Source organism: Embiotoca jacksoni, unplaced genomic scaffold (genome assembly GCF_022577435.1).
Source record: "Embiotoca jacksoni isolate LCO1_2020_lvr unplaced genomic scaffold, fEmbJac1.0.p SCAF_10, whole genome shotgun sequence".
Classification (NCBI taxonomy): Eukaryota; Metazoa; Chordata; class Actinopteri; family Embiotocidae; genus Embiotoca; species Embiotoca jacksoni.
Genome location: NW_027185230.1, coordinates 18,392,232 through 18,411,870, shown reverse-complemented (window position 1 = coordinate 18,411,870; position 19,639 = coordinate 18,392,232). Strand labels below are relative to the sequence as shown.

The window sequence follows — 19,639 nt, the reverse complement described above, 5'->3', positions numbered from 1 at the left end:
TGTTTGTAACATGACCTGTTTGGACATTGCTCACATAGTTTGTCTGGTCTTGTTATTCAGCGGGGTGGATGTGGTATTCCCCAAGAACCTCACAAAAGACGCATGGGCCTTGCTGGCTCCTCTGCCTAGCAAAACAATGCCGGCATGTAACAGTCACACTGTTTAAATTATGTGGCCACATAACGTGCAGATGGATACAATGAGGTGGAAGAGGAGAGGGGAGCAGGAGGATGGCAAGGCGGGAGTTTTATCATGGCAATTTGTTAGGTTCTGTTGGGTCAGGATCTGAGCTTACCGGCTTCTTATTGTTGTTTTGAATTGCTCAAATGGTTGGCAACCCCGATAGGTACAGTTTCCCTTTACACAGACCCCACAGCAATTACAGGATTTTTACGTACAGTCAAAAAGCTATTTGAGCCAGGAGGGTAAGCCTGTCAGGGTCTCAACTTTGGAGAGGGATAACGTGCAAGGAAATGCACATAAATTTACAGAAAACACAAGAAAGATTGCAACTTTTGGATCACAGTCTTGCACAGAAACCACGGCCCAAGGCTCTTCAGATTAATATGGATCTCATTTATGCATCATTATAGTAGCAGTAAAATGGGCTGAATCGACAGAGTATGGTGTCTGAGCTCAGTACAGGCACTCAGTGATGATAAAGATCGCCTGGGAGAACAAAGGAACTAGCCACAGTCTTGACTGCCATGAGAATGTCAAATCATCAAGTAACAGACTTAGCAAGATATACACATCCACCTCGACCACCCACACACACATAGTAAACTTTCTTTCTTTATTTTGCTATCTACATTGCTTGCATATAGCTAAGCTCCAACGACCCCCCCCCGTCTCTAATTCAGTGTCTCTCACATCTATTCCAAGCCTGTCTGGCGGCACATGTCTCCTTTGGAAGCGACTCGGTTTTGTCCATGTGCCATAGTTTTGAAAGCTCAGCAAACAATGAAGTGGACAAATGGCAGATTAATGTTTGTGTAAATTAACAATATTGCCATTAAAGTAACCATTGTCCTCTAATTTAATGAGACAGTGGAGAGATGGCTGAACAAGAGATGACAAGACAGAAAGCTCAGACAGACAGCGCAAGAGAGAAGGAATGAGAGAAAGTGATAGTGAGAGAGGATCAATTAGGGCAGTATTTTTGGCATGCGGAGAGAAGCCAGGACAGTAGGGGGATGCCTTTTCCATTACATCAGCATTTGGACACACATCAGTTGAGCCTGTCCACAAATCAATCAAAGCCACAGAATTGTTTCTCATTGCCTAAAGAATTTGTGTCAGCTTACAGTATCTCATGACTTTGAAATCCTCCGATCTAAGCGGCACTGCGCTGGTGTAACAGCCCTAAATAAAATTGCCGTGCCTTTAATTGTAAAATAGAAAAATGAGCTCAGCGCCGAATGAGCTCACTTGAAGATCAGCAAGACTCCAAAGTCCAAAGAAATAATGACAACAGCCCATTAAAAGTGATTCACTCTTAAATACCAGATATTTCGGGAAACTGGAGTATTTGGAAAATTGCCAGGACCATCATTTCAGCAGTTTGAATGGTATTTCAAACAGTTAAAGAGATCATCATGTTGGGTTATTCATGTAAATGACATTCAAATAATACATTAATGAAATATCGTTCCATTGTACGTCGGGAGTCTGTTTCCAGAGCACATACCTTTTTTTCAAGTATTTCTAGACTGCACACATGCTTTTGTGCTACTTTTCATTAAGCTTAATTAAGCTTCAGTATCAGTGTATTTCACAACTAACTAATTACCAAGCTGCACCAAGATTTAGTGGGATTCAGAAGTGGTCTGTACCTGCTGCTTTCTACCAGCCACACACACATTACGATGAGAATTGAATATGTATCAGCACCTTTATACAAACCCAACATGCAGAGATGCTGCAAAATGTTTCCAAATGAAAAGACAAAAACAAGAAACAGAAATAATTTCACGTCAACTAAGTCCTGCCTGCTGCTGATTTCCATTTTTCTTGGTGCCACCGGCTGGTTTGAAGTTCTCTGCATTTATAGAACTTGTAATCACTGTCCATATCCACACATCTACTTTACAGGTCATCTCGGTAACGTGTTTTCTATTGATTGGTTGCAGAACGTCAAGAAGGCAGATGCCAGAGACATAAAAGATGGAAGGTAACACAAATGCAAGAGAGCTGGTATGCTGCAAGAAGTGAGACTATTTTTATTTTGGACAAAAAAAGATATAATCTCATTCCTTATGTAATTTGGTTTGATTTCCATCTGCATTAATGTGTTACCTTTCAAAGAAACCATTGCCAAGTTGTGATCAGTCAGTGATTGGTTGGACGAACCAAGGGATGCCTGACCACCTAGTCAAGGTAGGTAACACTGCAGAAAATTCATTGGGCTCTAAGCGTGACAAGGAATGTCAACCAGTGATTGTTTTTGGTTAATAAATACTTGTTGAGATTCTAAATGGGAATTTGGAAATAATGATTTACAATTTATTTTCACATGAAAATTTGCTGTGAAATTCTGAGCTTTTCTGAAAAAATGTTAGGTAATGTGTTGTAAATATACACAGAACACATTTGTGTATTCATACATTCGAGCATTGATGGAGATCAAAGTCAGAACAACAGTTTGCTGTTAGAGCGGCAGGTGAAGATTAACCTGTGTTCTGGCTTGAAACTACATGCGCTTTAGCTTTATGCAAATTGTGGCTGAAGACGGTTAAGTCTGGGCATGTGTTGCTGGCACACCAACAAAGAGAAGACAAGATAACAAGAAATAAACCTGAAATAGTCCTTGATTCAGCAATTCAGGCTGGCAAAAGCATGGCTAGGATGCCAAAGGAATTCAGACAAGCTGTCTGACTGACTAGATGTCTGGAGACGCTGCCTTAAATAGTCTGGAGCAATTAGAAGCAGCTGAGGAGCAAGCAGGACGAAGGCAGGTCAGAGAAGATTCAGGATCTATCAAGTAACTGAAGGGGTTCTGATGGTGGAAGCATTGTGTTGAATATAGAAAATCGTTCATTAAACAAGACGAGGTTAAAACCTTGTGTATGGCCAAACCCTGCATGAATCGTTATAGGGGTTTCAATTTGAAATAAGGACTTTTAATTTGAAATGGATACAGGAAGTCACATAATTCACCCAACCAAAGGTTTAACTTGATGTATACATGTCAGAATTTTTTATTTTTATTTTTTTTTTTTATCTCTAATGCCGTATAGATTATTTTTAGATAGCAATTACTGGGCAGACTTATTTGGCAAAACTTATATACGGAATTTTGGTTTGAAGTTTAAACTTTATTTAACTTTAAAGCATAAACAGACGTTTTTGGCTGGAGTGCGACCGAGGGGAAAAACGCTACACACACGGACTACAAGCTTTAGAAACTAAATGAAATTTGGGCTGGATTCTGACCTCTTTCATATCAGTACGTGATATCAGTGTTAATTTATACTCTACTTTTCTGTATTTATCATTCAGTGACTGTTTTCTGTAACTCAAAGCCAAAATGCAAGCCCATCAGGTACATTTAAGTTTTACTCTACGAATTAAGACACCATTTTTGATAGAACAAACTGAACCCAAACAGAAGTGTGTCGTTCGTGAATTGTGCTCAAGTCTGACAGCCCAACAAGTATATGAATACATTATGCATGCGTAGATCTGGTTAGCACATCGGGTTTGCAACTTCTCATAGTTTGCACGGGAACATTTGGCGGCAACGGCAGCAGCCAAAGTAATGATCAAGTGTAAAGCCAATACCAGTAAAGGTCTTATCAGTCTCTTGATTAAGACAAGTGGAGTTGGCTGCACACAGATGCGTCCTCAGACGTAATTCCGACGTAGGTTCTGCTCTTATCAGAGAAAACAACACTGTTGAGAATGCCTAAACAAAGATAGCAGTGCTACAAAGTTGGAAATTAGGCCCTTGTTGAAAGTTTTTGTTTGTGGAAGTCTGACTTCTAGAGATTAAGAAGAAGATTTGTGTTTTTTGCCAGTAAGTTACAAACACAGGAATTTGACCTTGGCATTTACTTCAGTCGTGAGTCGTGTGCGCGCGCACACACACACACACACACACACACACACACACACACACACACACACACACACACACACACACACACACACACACACACACACACACACACAGCAGTGGACAGCAGCAGCTGTGTGGCACCCGCGGAGCAAGTGGGGGTTTGGTAACGTACCTCCCTTTCCCACCTGTATTTCTACTTACACAACTGAAGAAACTTGGTGAGGATGCTTTGCGGTATTTCTATATGCTATTTAAACTGCTTTGGCTCAATAATACAGAACGTGGTCATCTTTTTTGATTTTCATTCCATATATATTTTATAGAACAATTTGTCCTATTTACTTATTAACACGTATATGCTGCCATTTCAAATTCCCATTACCAAAGTCACATTAAACTGTTGCAACATTAAAGTTGTGTGATATTTTGTTTAACTTTTGTCCAGTACAGCACGTGCATACCCACATTTCATTTGGGGAAAACATGACTATCGGCGTAGTTTCCCAAAGCTTTAAATCTACTGGCTGTTTCATTTGAAGAGGTAACTCTGAGGTTCCCAACCACACTAAAGTCACCATATAGCAAAATACTAAAGAACACAACCAGAGAGGACACGGAAAGCAGAGAAAGCAGTATATTTCTTGTGTCCAATAACAGCCACAACAACATCTGTGCCCTGTCTGCTTCACCCATTATTGTTGGTCTTGCAACTTTATTTCAAGATGTAGAGGCAGATGAATAGTGCTTATAGGACATGCAAATCACAAAATTATCCAATGGAGAAAAAGAAAAATAACTTCTCTTCCTCAATTTGAAGAGAAATATATTTAGAGTCTGAAATATTCCTCTAAATAGCTTACCATACACTGACTGAATAGAAAATTATAACAGCATGATTACTTCAGTGCCAGTTGAGTAATTAATTGTTGATAGTGTGCAAGAGACACGCCGAGTCAGCTCTCTGGTCATTTTTTAGGTTGTAGCTTGAGGTGTTGTTATGAATCACGTGTGTGGTGCTTGTGTTTTGTCTATTTGCACTTGTTTATTTTCAGGTTACAGTGCGTGAAGCTGTCGGGGCGACCGTATACTTCTTGCTCCTCAGTGTAAGATATTGGTGGGTGTAAATAAAAAATATTAGAAGCGGGTTTCATTGTGCATGCCAATATGACAACACGACCCAAAAATGCATTCTCAAAATGCTAATACTTAATTTAACAATGTTTATAAGACATGATGGGTTTTTGTACAACTATCTTTTATGAGCGATTCCATTCACAACCAAATCCATAATCAGCCTCTCACATTGCCCCAGTTTGACTTACTGTTGTAAATGCATGATGTGGTGGAGTTATGACCATTATGGCTATGACAGCATCTAATGACCTCAGGCAAAGTCTGTCTATTATGCTCCCCCTTCCTCCCCCAAATTTACACAGACACAAAGAGTGGTTAATTTGTTCTTTGGGTTTCAGAAATACTGTTTCTTAACAAGGATCTTTCTGTAGCCACTAAAACCTCTGACCACAGCGAACATAAAAGAACGGAAGCATCCACCACGTCGAGAATAAGTATGCTTCCCTGGTTAACTCAACCCAGCTGTTGTTCAGCAGAAGGTAACAAAATTCACCCCCCGAAACCAAATAACATTTGCAGTGGCAAGTGTAGACAACCAGGGGAGGATGTGGTATTGCTGATATTTGCCTATTGTCTTTAGGGTAAGTTACAAACACGGCATCAACATAATGTTTAACGAAAGGTCTTTATGTGGTAATGGCAAACTGTGAACGTCAGAAAAAAAAGATCAAGCCAATTATGTTGCAATACATTGGGAACCGAGACTAAGGGCGATGTCACAGATTACTGTAGGTGATAAGGACATACAAATTGAGAGGATTGTGCCGTCTCCATTTACTTTCTGATTTCAAATGTATAAATTCATATAAAACAAAAAAAATTCAATTAAAATCAATCAGTCATTTGTTGCTTGGCTGATTGTGTAGCAAAATGCCATGACCAATGGGTCTCTGGTGCAAGGAGCTTATTACGACCCACAGCTACGTTTTTCAAATAAAGCAACCTCTAGCGGTCATATAAATAAAAGTAATCTAATGTCTCAGAGACAAACAAGAGTTAAAAAAACAAACAAACATCTATGCGTACAATAACAAACATTTTACCAGTAACCATTCGGGTCAGTTTTTTAAAACTACGTTTCTGGTCGCCGTGACGACGAAGGTTGCATCAGTTCAAGAAAGCAGTAACCTTTAATACACAACAGGGTTCGAGCCATCATTTGAACCCAAACCACAATCTTTTGTTTACCTTAACCAAGTGTTTATTTGTGCCGAAACCTACAGGGCCATTGTAGCACCATTTCTTTTTTTCAAACTGGTCTCAGTAGCCGAAGTCATTAGCGTCATATGAGCTTAGTGCACTGGAATGAGGTGAAGAAGACAACGGTCGTCTGCCGACTTACTTGTAGAGGCTGTCGGGTTCCAGGCACTTGAAGACCACTGAATAGAGCACAGAGTGGGGATGATCTCCAATTCTCCTTCCAGCAACAACACACGATGAACCCAAACCAGAGAACAGATCATCCATCAAGCTCAGAACCTCACCTGGTGAGAAGGAAAAAAATTGGAAAGAAAGAAAAGAGGAAATGAAGCTTAGAAATGTTATTTTTACTCTTTTTTTTTTTTAATTTTTTTTTTTTTTATATATATCATTGTTACAACTTTTGAACAGATCAACACGGAAAAAAAGGCACACATTTCTTTTTGTATTTCATCTGTTCTTAATAAAACAATGCCACGTTTTAGTTCTACCACATGTTTCAAAGAGGGAAAAACCATGGTTCAGAACACACACCTAGTTATGAATGAATTTCTACATTTAGTCAAGTAGCTATTTCCTTATCAATGGTTGTGCCATTGGAATGGTGTTGTGAGTTTCCCCACTGCCTGGTCCAGTGGGAGCCATTTCGCCAGCACCGAGCCTGAAGCTAAATTAAATTTGACTTTTTACTGGCAGCAATCCATACACACTACATTTTAGAACTGTAAGGAAAACAGGATTTCTTTCCTTTATGGACACATGGTACATGGTACTATTACAATGACATCTCGCGGAGTGCCCTGGTGTCTCACAAAACACTATTTCACAAGTTGTGAAATATCTTTCATGTCAGCTTACGGGAAAGTGGAGCGACGCACGGTTGTTCATTTAAACACAGACATACACACCCGCCAATTTCCAGTGCTCATGGGGGTGATGGAAAAAAAAGAGAGACCTGTCAAAATAGTTTAAAAGCTCTCAAATGGTTGGATTTTCAACTATTTCTACATGAGGTAAAGGGCAGCTTAGTTTTAGCTTATGATACTTGGGCCAACTTATAAACACAAGGAGTAAGTCTGGCTGGTAGGGCACAAGGGGATGGTAAGAAAAGGTTGCAGAAGAGAGGAAAAAGAACTGCACGAATGAATGATTTGACCTTTTCACAGAAAGAGCTCTGTGTATAGGAGGTTGCCCCCAAACACATTCCAGCACTGCTGCAGGGCTGCTATTTCTAAGGTTTTACCTTTTTGCTTGACTCTCAAATTTGGACACATTTATGTTGTTATCAAAACAAAATCTGTTTTGGCAAAATTTCTATGCTTTGATCGAATGTTGGGTCAACCTCTCATGGGCGCTTATAAAGTACCATGTGCTGTATGATGTGCATTTTAAGCAGGAATTTCCATTTCTTACCATTTACTGTAAGCAACTTATTCATTACAACCTTTCATAGGTTTTTCAAATCTCAAGACCACCTGCACAGAGTGTTTATATATGCACTGATGAACTTTGTTTAAGATTATTCTTAGTATCAACCTGATTTTTTTTTTGCTCTTTAGCAGCATTCAGGGTCCAGCAATCTGCAAAAAGAAGATTTGCAAACAATAGTCTCTCTGAATTTGGATGGTGGCTGTAAAGCTTTCCATCTGTCCTATTTCTGACAAGACTATCTTCCACTTTGCCACACGTATGGAAAGCATCATAGAGGAATATTGCACCTATAATACATAACTAGAGGATTACTAAGAGAGCACAGACCTCAGCCAAGGCCAATTGTCCACTCTTCTATGATACAAACCTCCACCTTCGTATGCGTGGATATATTTACAATTGTGGCAATACTGCAATTTTGTTCCAGTTCTCCCAAATGAACTCACTGTTCCCAAGTGCTCCATAGTGATGTACTGGCACATCACGATGACAGGGACAAATCCAGGTGAACTGCCATATCGTTAAGTTTATGGATGTTAAAACAATCTTTGATCTTTTGCAGGAATATGAAATCTATTTAAGATCGAAAGTTGACATGATTTAGTGTTGGTTGTTCTTTTTAAATATATATTCCCATTTTTTTGTTGCAGCTGTGAGAGGAATGCCGTTAAACGCCAGATTTCTGCTACATAACAATGACAAAAAGTAGAATGAGGCTCCAAATACAGGCTGGAAAAACAGTGAGTAAAAGGAGTGAAGGACAAAGAAAAAAATTCAGAGACAAACAATGAGGGAGTAAAGGGAAAAAGGACGATGACTGCTGTACTGTTTTATGATTTTGGATATGGTCACGGAGAAGAATGATGATGTCAGTAGATGTTTTCACAATCTGAATAAATCAAGGAGTTGATGTGTGACAGAGCAAACTTCAGGAGCGACCCCTTGAGTATTTTTGTGGGGATGAGATGATATATGTGATTATTATTTGTATTAATATTATTATTATGATCTTGACTCTTAAGAATCAAATGACAGACCAATTGACTCATGTTTGCGTAGCATAGACTGATTTCCAACTGTCTAACAAATAGACTATTGGTAACTGCTGAGCCACAATTTATTTTTTTGTTTTTGTTTTACAACTCCATGAAAATGTAGCACATTGGCAGAATCATTTTAGATGATATTTACAGAACCATCCTGGACCTGTGATTTGCATAATTTCAGGGGTTATAAGTAAACACAGAGAAAGGATTATGTGAAAGAAACGTATAGGGAAGAGTAGTGGTTTGACCAACCCAGTGGTAAGAGAGGAAGTTTAAAGTAAAGTCTTAATATGAGCATATGTTTGTCTTTAGTCAACCTGACTTCAACTCCCAAATCAAGCAAACGCGCTTTTGTTGTGACTGATTTTAGAATTTTTAGCTATTGTATTTAATGCTAACCGTTACTTATGACCCTGCATAGGACAACGAAGAACGAGTAACAACTAGTAGCAAATACAACCAAGTTGCTTCTTTCTAAACTATCCCCTGGTGGTCATAAATAAAAATAAAAAACAAAAAGAGCACGCAAGAAACTTTTGTCATGAATTTATAACTCCTTTATGATTTAATAGAGAAACAAATCACTAAACATCCAATTATCAAATGTATTGATTATAATGTTTCTACATGGCTAATTTGTAACAATGTTCTTTACCAGTTTTGTAACACTTAAAATAAACTTAGCATGACAACATTAATTTATACTTTCACAGTTAGAAATATTTTATGTCCCTTGTGCACATTGACACCCAGGAACAGCATGGGCTCAGAGCACTGAGAGAACGTGTCATAATTGGACATACATGAATAGATACATATGTCATTGACAGCACAAGGAAGTGCTTAACTGATCCATCTGGAATACTAAACAAAAGACAAATGTCTTTGGTCTGGTCTTTGGTGTCTTTAGAGCATCTTACTGTATAATTATCAATTTAAGGACTCAGCGGGAGAACACAGGGAGTGCTTTACTTCTTTTAACAATCATATACTCTTACTTGCAGATTCTACCCACACATTCCATGGGTCAAACCCTCTCTAAACAGAGACATCTGAAAGCTATAAATGGTTATGCAATTACATAAATACAAGACCAGTACGAGGGCCTAGTAGGGGTACACAATGTACCATCCTTTGCACACAGTAAAGGGAACAATAATGGCAATTTCCATCTGTATATGTCAGTTTTAGAAGCAAAAAAATGATGAAAGCAATTATGTAAATTAAACACGTGTTCTATAAGCCATACTACATTAATTGACATACAATTTCATAGACAGCAGGACATTTGTTTCAGAAGGAATTTCGACAGTATTTTTGGAAAGCAAAAGTTCACATTTTTATAAAATATAAACTAATAATGTAGCAGCAGCAGGCAAAGAAATAGTGAAATCAATGACTCAGATTTCCTGATTTAATAGACATGAAATATAGTGTGACGCCACCTTAAGTTGCAGACTGATCCTACATTGTTCAAAGGGAAAAAATATTTTTTAGAACTTTCTAGTCTAAATTCTTTCTCACAAAAAGATTGGACCTGAAATTCATGATTATCAAAACGTTCTAACACGTTTGGAAAGCAAAAACCTTTGTGATTATGTATTTCAGGTTTCATCAGTTGATCAACATCAACAGCTCTGTTACACACGTTCTGGCGACCATCTGGTGCAGCTGTGTGATTTCATCACGGATCTGAAACTTCCGAGAAGGGACGTGGGGAGCAACAAAACTCTTCTGTTTCAGCTCACTGTGTTCAGGTGCATCGTCGTGTTGGAGAGCTCAAGTGCAATTGTGCAACACTACCGCTCAAACGCCTCAAAGTTGAACTTGGTGTTGACGGTCTGACACTGAGGGGATGGTGCACAACCAAGAGAATATCAAAGGAAACCCACGTCGTTGCGCTCCTGACCTGATGCGCCTTTTCTGGTCTTGGGCAGTGACGTTCTGCCCCGGAGAGACGCAAATGCCAATGGAAACACCTCTCCAGTCTTATTGCTACGTTGCCATAGATTTGCTGAAGCATTTCAAGGGTCTCTGTTGCTGATTTACTGAGTTTGACATGAGTTTGACCACAGGTCACAAAAACGTGTGTAACATGTGGATTTTGATGAAGTGACGAAACTTGGAAAACTTACTCATGAAGATTATTACTTCCATTTGCTCTGGGCACGTCATGGTGCTGCGCACTGTGTTCGCGCAACTGAAGTGGTCTCTGAACTTTTTCATCCACCCTCGTATGTTTTCCTATTTGCCAGTGTTACCTGCGCCCCTTTTTTGTACATTATTCACTCACTGCCTCAAGGCATATCCTAGGATTTGGTGCAAGCCTAGTTTTCCTTATAAACACCGTGCTGTCTACCATCTCCTGTTTTCAGTTGAGCGTACCTACTTTCATTCAATAGAAAACGATGTGAAGAAGGGGGGTGTGTGCATACCAGATGTATGCGGAGTGGAGACTGCGGTGATGAATCGAATGTGTTCACACGTGCAAAATGATGGTATGACTCAACTGCTAAACTTGAAGTGTCTTTTTTACAAGCCACTGGCACATATTGGCACACACGCACGGCTGTGTCTAAATGGTTGTTTACTCATTTCCACTGAGGACCTTCAATTCTGACTGCCTCCACTGTGGTAGCTTATAAGTGCTTGCATACTAATCAGGAAATGATAATGAACATCTTAATCCATTAACAGTAGAAAGAGATATTCAAACCCACCCAGAAGCAGCATTTATGGTTCTACCCTTCCGAGGGGTTCCTCATGGGTAGGCCTGTGGTCCGTCAACATTTCTCTCAATACCAAAGCCAAAACAGCTCACAGCTGGCAAAAATTAAGGCCCCTGAAATTCTATTACGGTAAAAGCCATTTTGCGTGTTCTCCAGCTTACATGGCGATTAAAACCTCATGGTAAATGCCAAGTGACCTTTTTAGCAAGCAGAGAGGGGAACAAATAATAGCAAATCATGGGAACGTGACGAGTTGGGCTGACGGACAGTGTACAGAGAGAACCGCTCTGACTCAAACACACCAAGGCCTTGAAATTGTGGTGGAGTTGCAAACAAGTCAAGATAAGTATATTTGTACAGACCAACATCATACACAATGCCTCAAAGGGTTTTTGTGGCCCACAACTGCAGAAGTTCTTGACCCAGACTGGCCAGAACTCTCTACGAAAACAGGGAATACCCCTCTGAGAAAACCTCAGCCTATAACAAAACACCAAAAAAAAAAAAAAAAAAAAAAAAAAAAAAAAAGGGGGGGGGGGCAGGGCAGGGCATGAGAGAGGAAATTCAAGGAGAGCTGTCCCCCCGGCAGGATGGGGTGCAAAAGCAGCTGAAGGCGGGAAGTCAGCAATAACAAAAATTTGGACAAAAATGTGCAACGGTTGAAAAAAACAAAACACAACAGTCGGATTATAAAATAACACATGCATGAACAGTGAACATGTATACAATGTACGATGCACTTACACTACATGCACATGCACGTGCACAAGCGTTACATATAACCTTATTTGTTCTTCTGCAGCAGCTGGAAGTGGAGATGTGTGTGTGTGTGTGTGTGTGTGTGTGTGTACTTGGTTGCATTCCTTCTGATGCATGTTGGAGGCCAGACTTGCTATACTGTTATCCCTGACATATCATTTCAATTACTCTACTGAATTCAGGCACTGTGTAATTGCCGCAGCCATTAGCTGCATGTGTCTCTGTGTGTGTCTGTGTGAGTGAGAGAGAGAGAGTGTACGCGTAAATCCCCGAGGTCAGTGGGTTCACGCGTTAGGAGGAGTTTTTTCTTTCCTTTTTTGCTCAAAGAGGAAATTTGATGGAAAGTGTCAGAAAAGAAGAAAAAAAAACACACTCACACTATTAAGCTGCTGTTCATTCACATTAGCCACAAGGTCAGTTCAGTCCATATGATGTGAAAATGTATTTAGATTTTTGTAAATAGATGTAATGTTAATGAATACTGTAATGTAGTAATAGTGGCTTATTGTATGTACACATCCCAGCTTTCTAATTGACATTAAAAACAAGTAATGTAGGATTGTTTTTGTTAAATAAATTACAGTTTTCTTACCTTTTTCCAGAATTGGAAATGTAACTTTAGTACATAATGTTTATGAAAAATAGGTTAAAAAAAAAAAAATACAGAACTGTAAAACGTTCACTACCGTTGAAAAAATTTTTTTTTTTTTAGATTTGATATTAGGTCTTTCTTATGTTTGTAGGTTTTGGCTACTGTACATGCAATGGCTGTATGTAATGATGAAAAGAAAATCTCTCCAGTCAAACTAGCCCTATATCTCCCTTTTTGTTTACAATGTCTCCTTTTCCTTGTCGGCCCACAATCCATCCAGGTAATAGCACAGTGGACTCTTTCTTAAACAAACAAAACATAAGGTTTATATTAACAAACAAATCACGAGCTTTATATTTCCTGTGGGCTGCCAAACCTGCTAGGGGCCTCTTCTGTTAAACTGTCAGCACTCAGTCCTCCACTCTCCACGCTGAGCCTACGCAGCACCACCTTCCTCCCTTCCTCTCCTGCTCTCACATACACTGTAGACATTACGCAGATGTACACACACTGTCACATGGAACCGAAATGTCACACAAGGCCACCTATAGCAGGAAATCCAAAGAAACAAAAACACAGGAGAAAAAAATGAAACAAAAGACATAGATTGAGGTGTATTTATGTGTGAGAGGGGAGGGGTAAAGTAAGAGGTAGGAACAAAGCACTGTGGGAAATAGATTTCTCCAAGCAGGTTGAGTTGCACATAATTGTCCAAGTTTTTCAAATCAGGTAGAGGGACATCCCTTTGGACAACCCTGCTGAGGCATTGTGCTGGCAAAAAGATTCATCATTTATTTATGAAAACAGTTTTTTCAGGGTTTGAGAGAGGAGGCTAAAATAGATTTGAATTGAATTATGTACTTACTTTGAAGCAGCTTTGTGTATTCTATATTGCTCTTATGCAAACGTAAACTCAGTTTGAACTGTACTTTTGCTATTATAATGCATCAGGACTTGGAGACTCAACAATGCCCTCTAATAAGCCTCATATTTGGGGTTAGTGTCATACCACACAATTGAATTTGGGACCAGAGGCCTTCCTGGTAGTTCTGCGTGATGACATCTAACTTTTGAACTTGTGAAAAAGAATCTATTATCTCTGGAAGACTTTACTCATACTCCTTTTCCACTGCATGTTACCGGCTCGGCTCGCCTCCCCTCGCTTCTGGTATCAGCCACTTTTCAGGATTCTGTTTTTCACTGCACACAGAACCCCCTATGTGTAGCCGGTCGTCATAGCAACGCTGCGTAAAGCTACCATGACGTCGTCTTCGACAAGACGCGCACGGGAGCAACGGAGGGTATCGTTGGCAAGCTAACAGAGGAACATCTGCACGGTCACGTCTGCTCTAAGCGTCACGGGAATCCATCCACTAGTTGTCCAGAGATATCACTCAAAATTACAAATATTTGTAGTGGTTTTCTAAATGTATTGACTAAAATGTGCACGGTGTTGTTGAGCAGAAAGAAAACCAGCTCATTGGAACTCTCACATCTTGATAACACATTCATTTGCGAGAGTAAAAAGAGTACAACGTCTGAGCCTTACAGTTATCTGAAATTAATCAAGTTCCCTCCAGCTAATAATAATTGAGTTTTAACCCAGGCCATGGAATAATCAAAGACAGAGATGTGATATTTGAAGCTATAGTAACATGTGAATGAAAACACAGTGGAACAGGTTAAGCAGATGTATTAGCAAAAACCGATTAAGTAATTATTTGATCATCCCTTAGGATAAATTTAATGTTTAATTTCACTGCCGTCCTACCAGACATATTTCTGCGGCTCCATTACAGGCAGATACGACAGGCAGAGGGTCAAATGAGGTGATAGCTGAACAACAATGACCACACGTGGCATGCAAGCTGTTTCATGCAAACAAGCCTTTTTTTTTCTTTTTTTTTCTCGTCAAAGATGAAAGTAATGAACAATCCTCCGCATTCAGAAGCCACATTTTGCTGCCACAGGCGGCTACTCTGCAGGTGCTCTGCATGTTCTTCGGATGCTTTGTGTTCGACGTTCCCGGGTTCCTCTCCAGAACTGTGTGGCGCGCCGGCTCTAACAACCTAAGAATGACATTCTGTTTGGCAGCGCTGCCTCTGCCCTTTCTGCACAGGAAAGAACTGGGTCAGGTGTGGTGGTTTGTCACGGACTAATGGCCCCCTGTGTCCACCTCTACCATGTTGACGTGATCCGTGTGTGGTCTGCTTTTTTTTTTTTTTTTTTTTTTTTACTGCCCCTCCTTTTACTGGGGCTCTGTCTCCCCCTGGATCTGGATTTAGCATTAAGAATAGAGCTGTGGTTATTGACAGTCTCTTGGCTTGTGTCATATTGTTGTGCTGCACTGTATTGATGGGGCTGATGTGCACTGCCGTCCTCCACCTGCAGGACAATAACACCGGTGGGATCCTGTGGCTTCATCTAGATCTCAGGTAATATATAGGGAGGAGACTTAGGGCAGTCTCAAACTTACTCTAACTATAGTGTGTGCAGATCAGTGTTATGCTGTCCTTTTATGTCAGTTAGGGCTCATAACTTATGAAGTTTATGCAGAATGGTGGTTATTTATTGCAACCTACAAGTGGAGCTGCTCATGGCTGCAGAACTGTGGTTACACGCGAGTACTCAAGGTCTGTTTGTCCATGAAAAAATACTCAGCAAAATCCAAATTTAGGTCTGGACTCCCTCGTTTCACAGTGCATAGTTGATGTTAATACTTTTCTGAAATAAAATGTTTATTTTGTTTGTATCGCACACTTAGGTGGCACGAATTTGATGTAAATGGAATTCTTTAGTGGTGATTGGTGACAGGCAACCGCTTTTTGATTATACATCTGTCACATTAAACATTCAGGACAAATTCCCATGGTAACGTATCGAGTTCGAACACAGATTTCAGCGGGGAACACAGTGTTATGAGAAGCTTTTAGTATCAGGCAATACAGTTCAACAACATGACAAACTACATCCTCTGAACATCCACTTCAATCACAATCACTCAACAAAAAAAAGTCGTTTTTGGATGGTTTGAGTAACACGAGACTTGGCGAGGAGTACTTCCTGTAATAGTAAATATTGAACTCTTCTAAAACCAAACATGTTTATTTCCATTTGAGAACAGACAGCGTTGAACAAGGGTAAGGGAGGAAATACCGGTTGAGACAATTTATAACATGATTATATAGAGATTTCTATGACATGTAGATTACTTTACTTCAAACATCATCAAGGAATTATTGACTGTGGTTCTCTTTTTTGTGTTTATTGCCACCAATAGGAGCACAGAGATTATATCAACAGAAAATTGTATCTAGTGGGTGACTATAATGGCCGCCAATAAATCTATGCAGAGTTAGTGGTCTTTTCCTTTATATTAATGCAAATTCCATCATGAGTAAATATTTATTTCTTCTGCAATGCCCCGCATTGCAAAATGAGACTAATCAATCCCAATTTCATGCTTAAATGCATTTTAAATTGATTTTTAGGCAGCACCAAATTCCACAAAGATAAAGTCCAGACTACCACAAGTTGTGTCAAACACACAGAGATCTCATTATAATTGGTCGGGACAAAATGCCCCACAACAAACAATGATGAATGAAAAGGAAAGCAGTGAGAGGCAGCATCCTTATCTTGTCTCAGTAATAATTCTGTAATTCCAGCACACATCCATTAGTGAGAGTTTGGGGACACTGAGGGATTGTCATAATTATTGAGAGATGGAGAGACGGAAAAAAAGGAATCAGGAAAGTCTAGACCTGTGGCGAAGACAGAGCGACTAACGATGTGTGTGTGAAGAGGCAAAATGGGAAAGGAAGCAAAAAGGGAAAAGGGACTGCAGAAAGCCCTTGGCCCCCTGCCTGCAATCTGCAATCTGCTGATGGCGAAGCTCGTGACGAGGAGGTGCACAGCGTCCATTTTTAGCGATGAGGTCATCTTTAATTAACAAAACAAAGAGAGTCAGCTGTGTCACTCCAATCTGTTATCTGCACCCATGCTCAAGGACACCGTTTATCTCCATATAATTCAATCTCTTTGAATGAGGGCTTATCGACGCATTGGGGTGCATTCTTGGTCTCAACCAATGATGGAGATGTTACATAAACAGGGGAGGGGGGGATACCACGGACTCAGATCACAGAGGAAAGGGGGACATGAGGAAAGAGGAGAGGTATGTAGGAGGTATGGGGTATGTGATAGAAGAGGCGGAGGAAGATCCACATGACATGTATCCCAATAAGCTGGCTGCGTGAGCTGGAGGGAGGAAACTGGAACTAAAATAAGGGCAAAGATCAAATGGCTAATCCGTTTCTCAGTCCAACAGTGCCAGCATGAGGTGACATCATTGCTGTGTAACCCTCAGTGCTGCTGCTGCTGCTGTCTGGTTCCCTCTTCCTCTCCCCCACATTGTACTCTCTCTTTCCTTTCCTCTTCGTCTTATCTTTTCTGTCCCCCCGTTTGTCTCCACTCTTTTCACTTCACAGCGCCTTTTCCACATTTTCATACTATCTCTTCTCACTTTCTCTTGTAATTCTCCTCCTCTGCCGTGCCCTCGGTGGATCTTTGTGTCACAAACTCAGGTGTCACACAGCAGTGATGCAACACGAGAAACTCGCAGGTTTTTAATTAGCGCTAAGCGTGTGCGAGAGTTGTGGGAAGCGCAGTGTTACGCTGATGAGCGCATTCAGGAAAAAAGTGTCACCTCAGCATAACTGTGATTTAAGCACAAGCCACCCAAATTAGAAGTAGATGAGACAATAGAGGGATTGTAAAAATGTGATGATGGAACGGAGAAGCATTCTGAATGCAGCCAATAAGAGATACGGGCTAAGACTTTTATTCAACAAATTTAATTGCATTTTCTTCCACCTGCCTTTTTTTTTTTTTTTTTTTTTTTGTGGGAACTCCCATTGAGAAAGGGAGTTGAACCTCAGGATGTCTGACATTATATTGTAGGAAAGCCACTATTTATTCCCATACTGTCAAAACACTGCCTCGCATCCTTTAGTAAAGCACCCTGTAGTAGTAGCTGAGGTTCGTTTGGTGACTAAAACTTAAATGAAACCAGGTCAGCTGCTTATCACTGACATAGTTCAGCATGCCAAATCCAAATATCATAAGATATCCATGTTTGTTACTTTGCAGCAGACACAGATCAAAAGGACATGTGTCATTGGCACAACTCAAAGTTGCAAATCTTTGTTGCTTCGTCCCTTGTTTTAGTCTTTTCCAGGTATTTATGCTACCTCAGCAGATCGTCTAGTACTTTAATTCTTTTGTCAAATTTGTCCGATATATCATCTGTGATTGTTTCCTTACAGGTTTCACCTACTGCTGTAGAGGTATGCTGAGCCCCACAATAATCCATCAGCGCTGCCTATCTAACTGGCTTCTCTGTGAATGCTGCCTCTGCCTTGGTGTGCCATCTAGAGGCCTGAGCGAGGCCCAGTGAAGTCACTAATTTGAGCACATCCATCACTGATGTGACTGAAATCAGTGGAGGAGAAGAGACTTTTTAAAATAAACCACACGAGGCTCTTTGGGTAATAACAAAAAGACTGAAAGATAAGAGTATAATAACCACAACTCTTACTGAATGTGGGAAAGATTAGTAGACATACATGATACTTTAATGTCCCCGTCTCATGAATTGGTACATCACTAGTTATTCATGACCTGTCATGGTCTATTATTGTATTTAATGCATTTATATGGATGCAACTCTCTGTAAAACACAATCCACAGATATATAATTAAATACTGATTAGAAATAACCCAAATATGAGGTTTTTTCCTTGCATTGGTCACTTGGTTGAATTATACTGGCAGGCTCACGTACTACCAGCTGGGTTTCATTTGGCCTTTGCTCCATGTCCATGTGGCAAACAGGGAGGTGTAAAATAGAGGTAAATATTTTGCCAAATAATTAAAGTGCCACTGATTTTCATGGTTTCCTTTAATTATAATTCAGTTTCTCACAGTCAGTGTCAGTGCTTAATTACTTTCCTCTGCGGTCACCAGAGGTCACAAAAACATGCACTTTTATTCGCCTGCCAATCTGGAACAGTTCATGTGTTTGGAGATCGTATATGGCCAGTCAAGCTCACTTTCATATCGCCTATAGATGTTGTGAATGAGCCGCCCTCCATTGATGCTGGAGTAAGGATCCCCTGCTTCACCTGTTCTTGCCTCACTTGCATCCTGCTGGCATGCGACAATATGGTAATCACACGGCCTCAATGGGAAGGAGAACAGAAGTTGTTTATCTGCTATGGTGACACAATTCTTGGGATCCCCCAAAGGAAAGGAAAGGAAATTGGCTTTTGATTGCATCTCGCCGAAAGGACACTCTTCCTTCCATTTAAGCCGGCTCCACATTGGTACTTTTTTGACTGCTCGGTTCACTGCGAAGACAGCTTTAAAGCATCTCGGTCTGCAGCTGCACATTCTGAGGCACGGATCCCCCCCACACTAACTTTTCTGAACCAGATGAACTCTGTTTCTCATATTAGTAAAGCTTGAAAGGAGGTGGTCAAGGGTCAGAAGACAAAACTAAATATTTCAAATGACAACCACAGCTGTGCCTAACATTCTTACGTTTTTTTCTTCAGAAACCTGCCCAGCCTCTATCGTATCTTTTGGATGACAGATCACATGGATTAGCAGTATTTTTCATGATGAG

At 40.2% G+C, this 19,639-nt stretch overlaps 1 protein-coding gene across 1 annotated transcript in view; it reads right to left on the bottom strand.

Moving 5' to 3' along the window:
- The window catches only part of LOC138211543 (astrotactin-2-like), a 230,758-nt gene that overhangs the window by 9,215 nt on the left and 201,904 nt on the right, over positions 1 to 19,639 (bottom strand). The window contains exon 20 of the mRNA XM_069171503.1: positions 6,537 to 6,678. Within this exon, the coding sequence (XP_069027604.1) occupies positions 6,537 to 6,678 (142 nt within the window). The remainder of the gene's footprint in view (positions 1 to 6,536; positions 6,679 to 19,639) is intronic.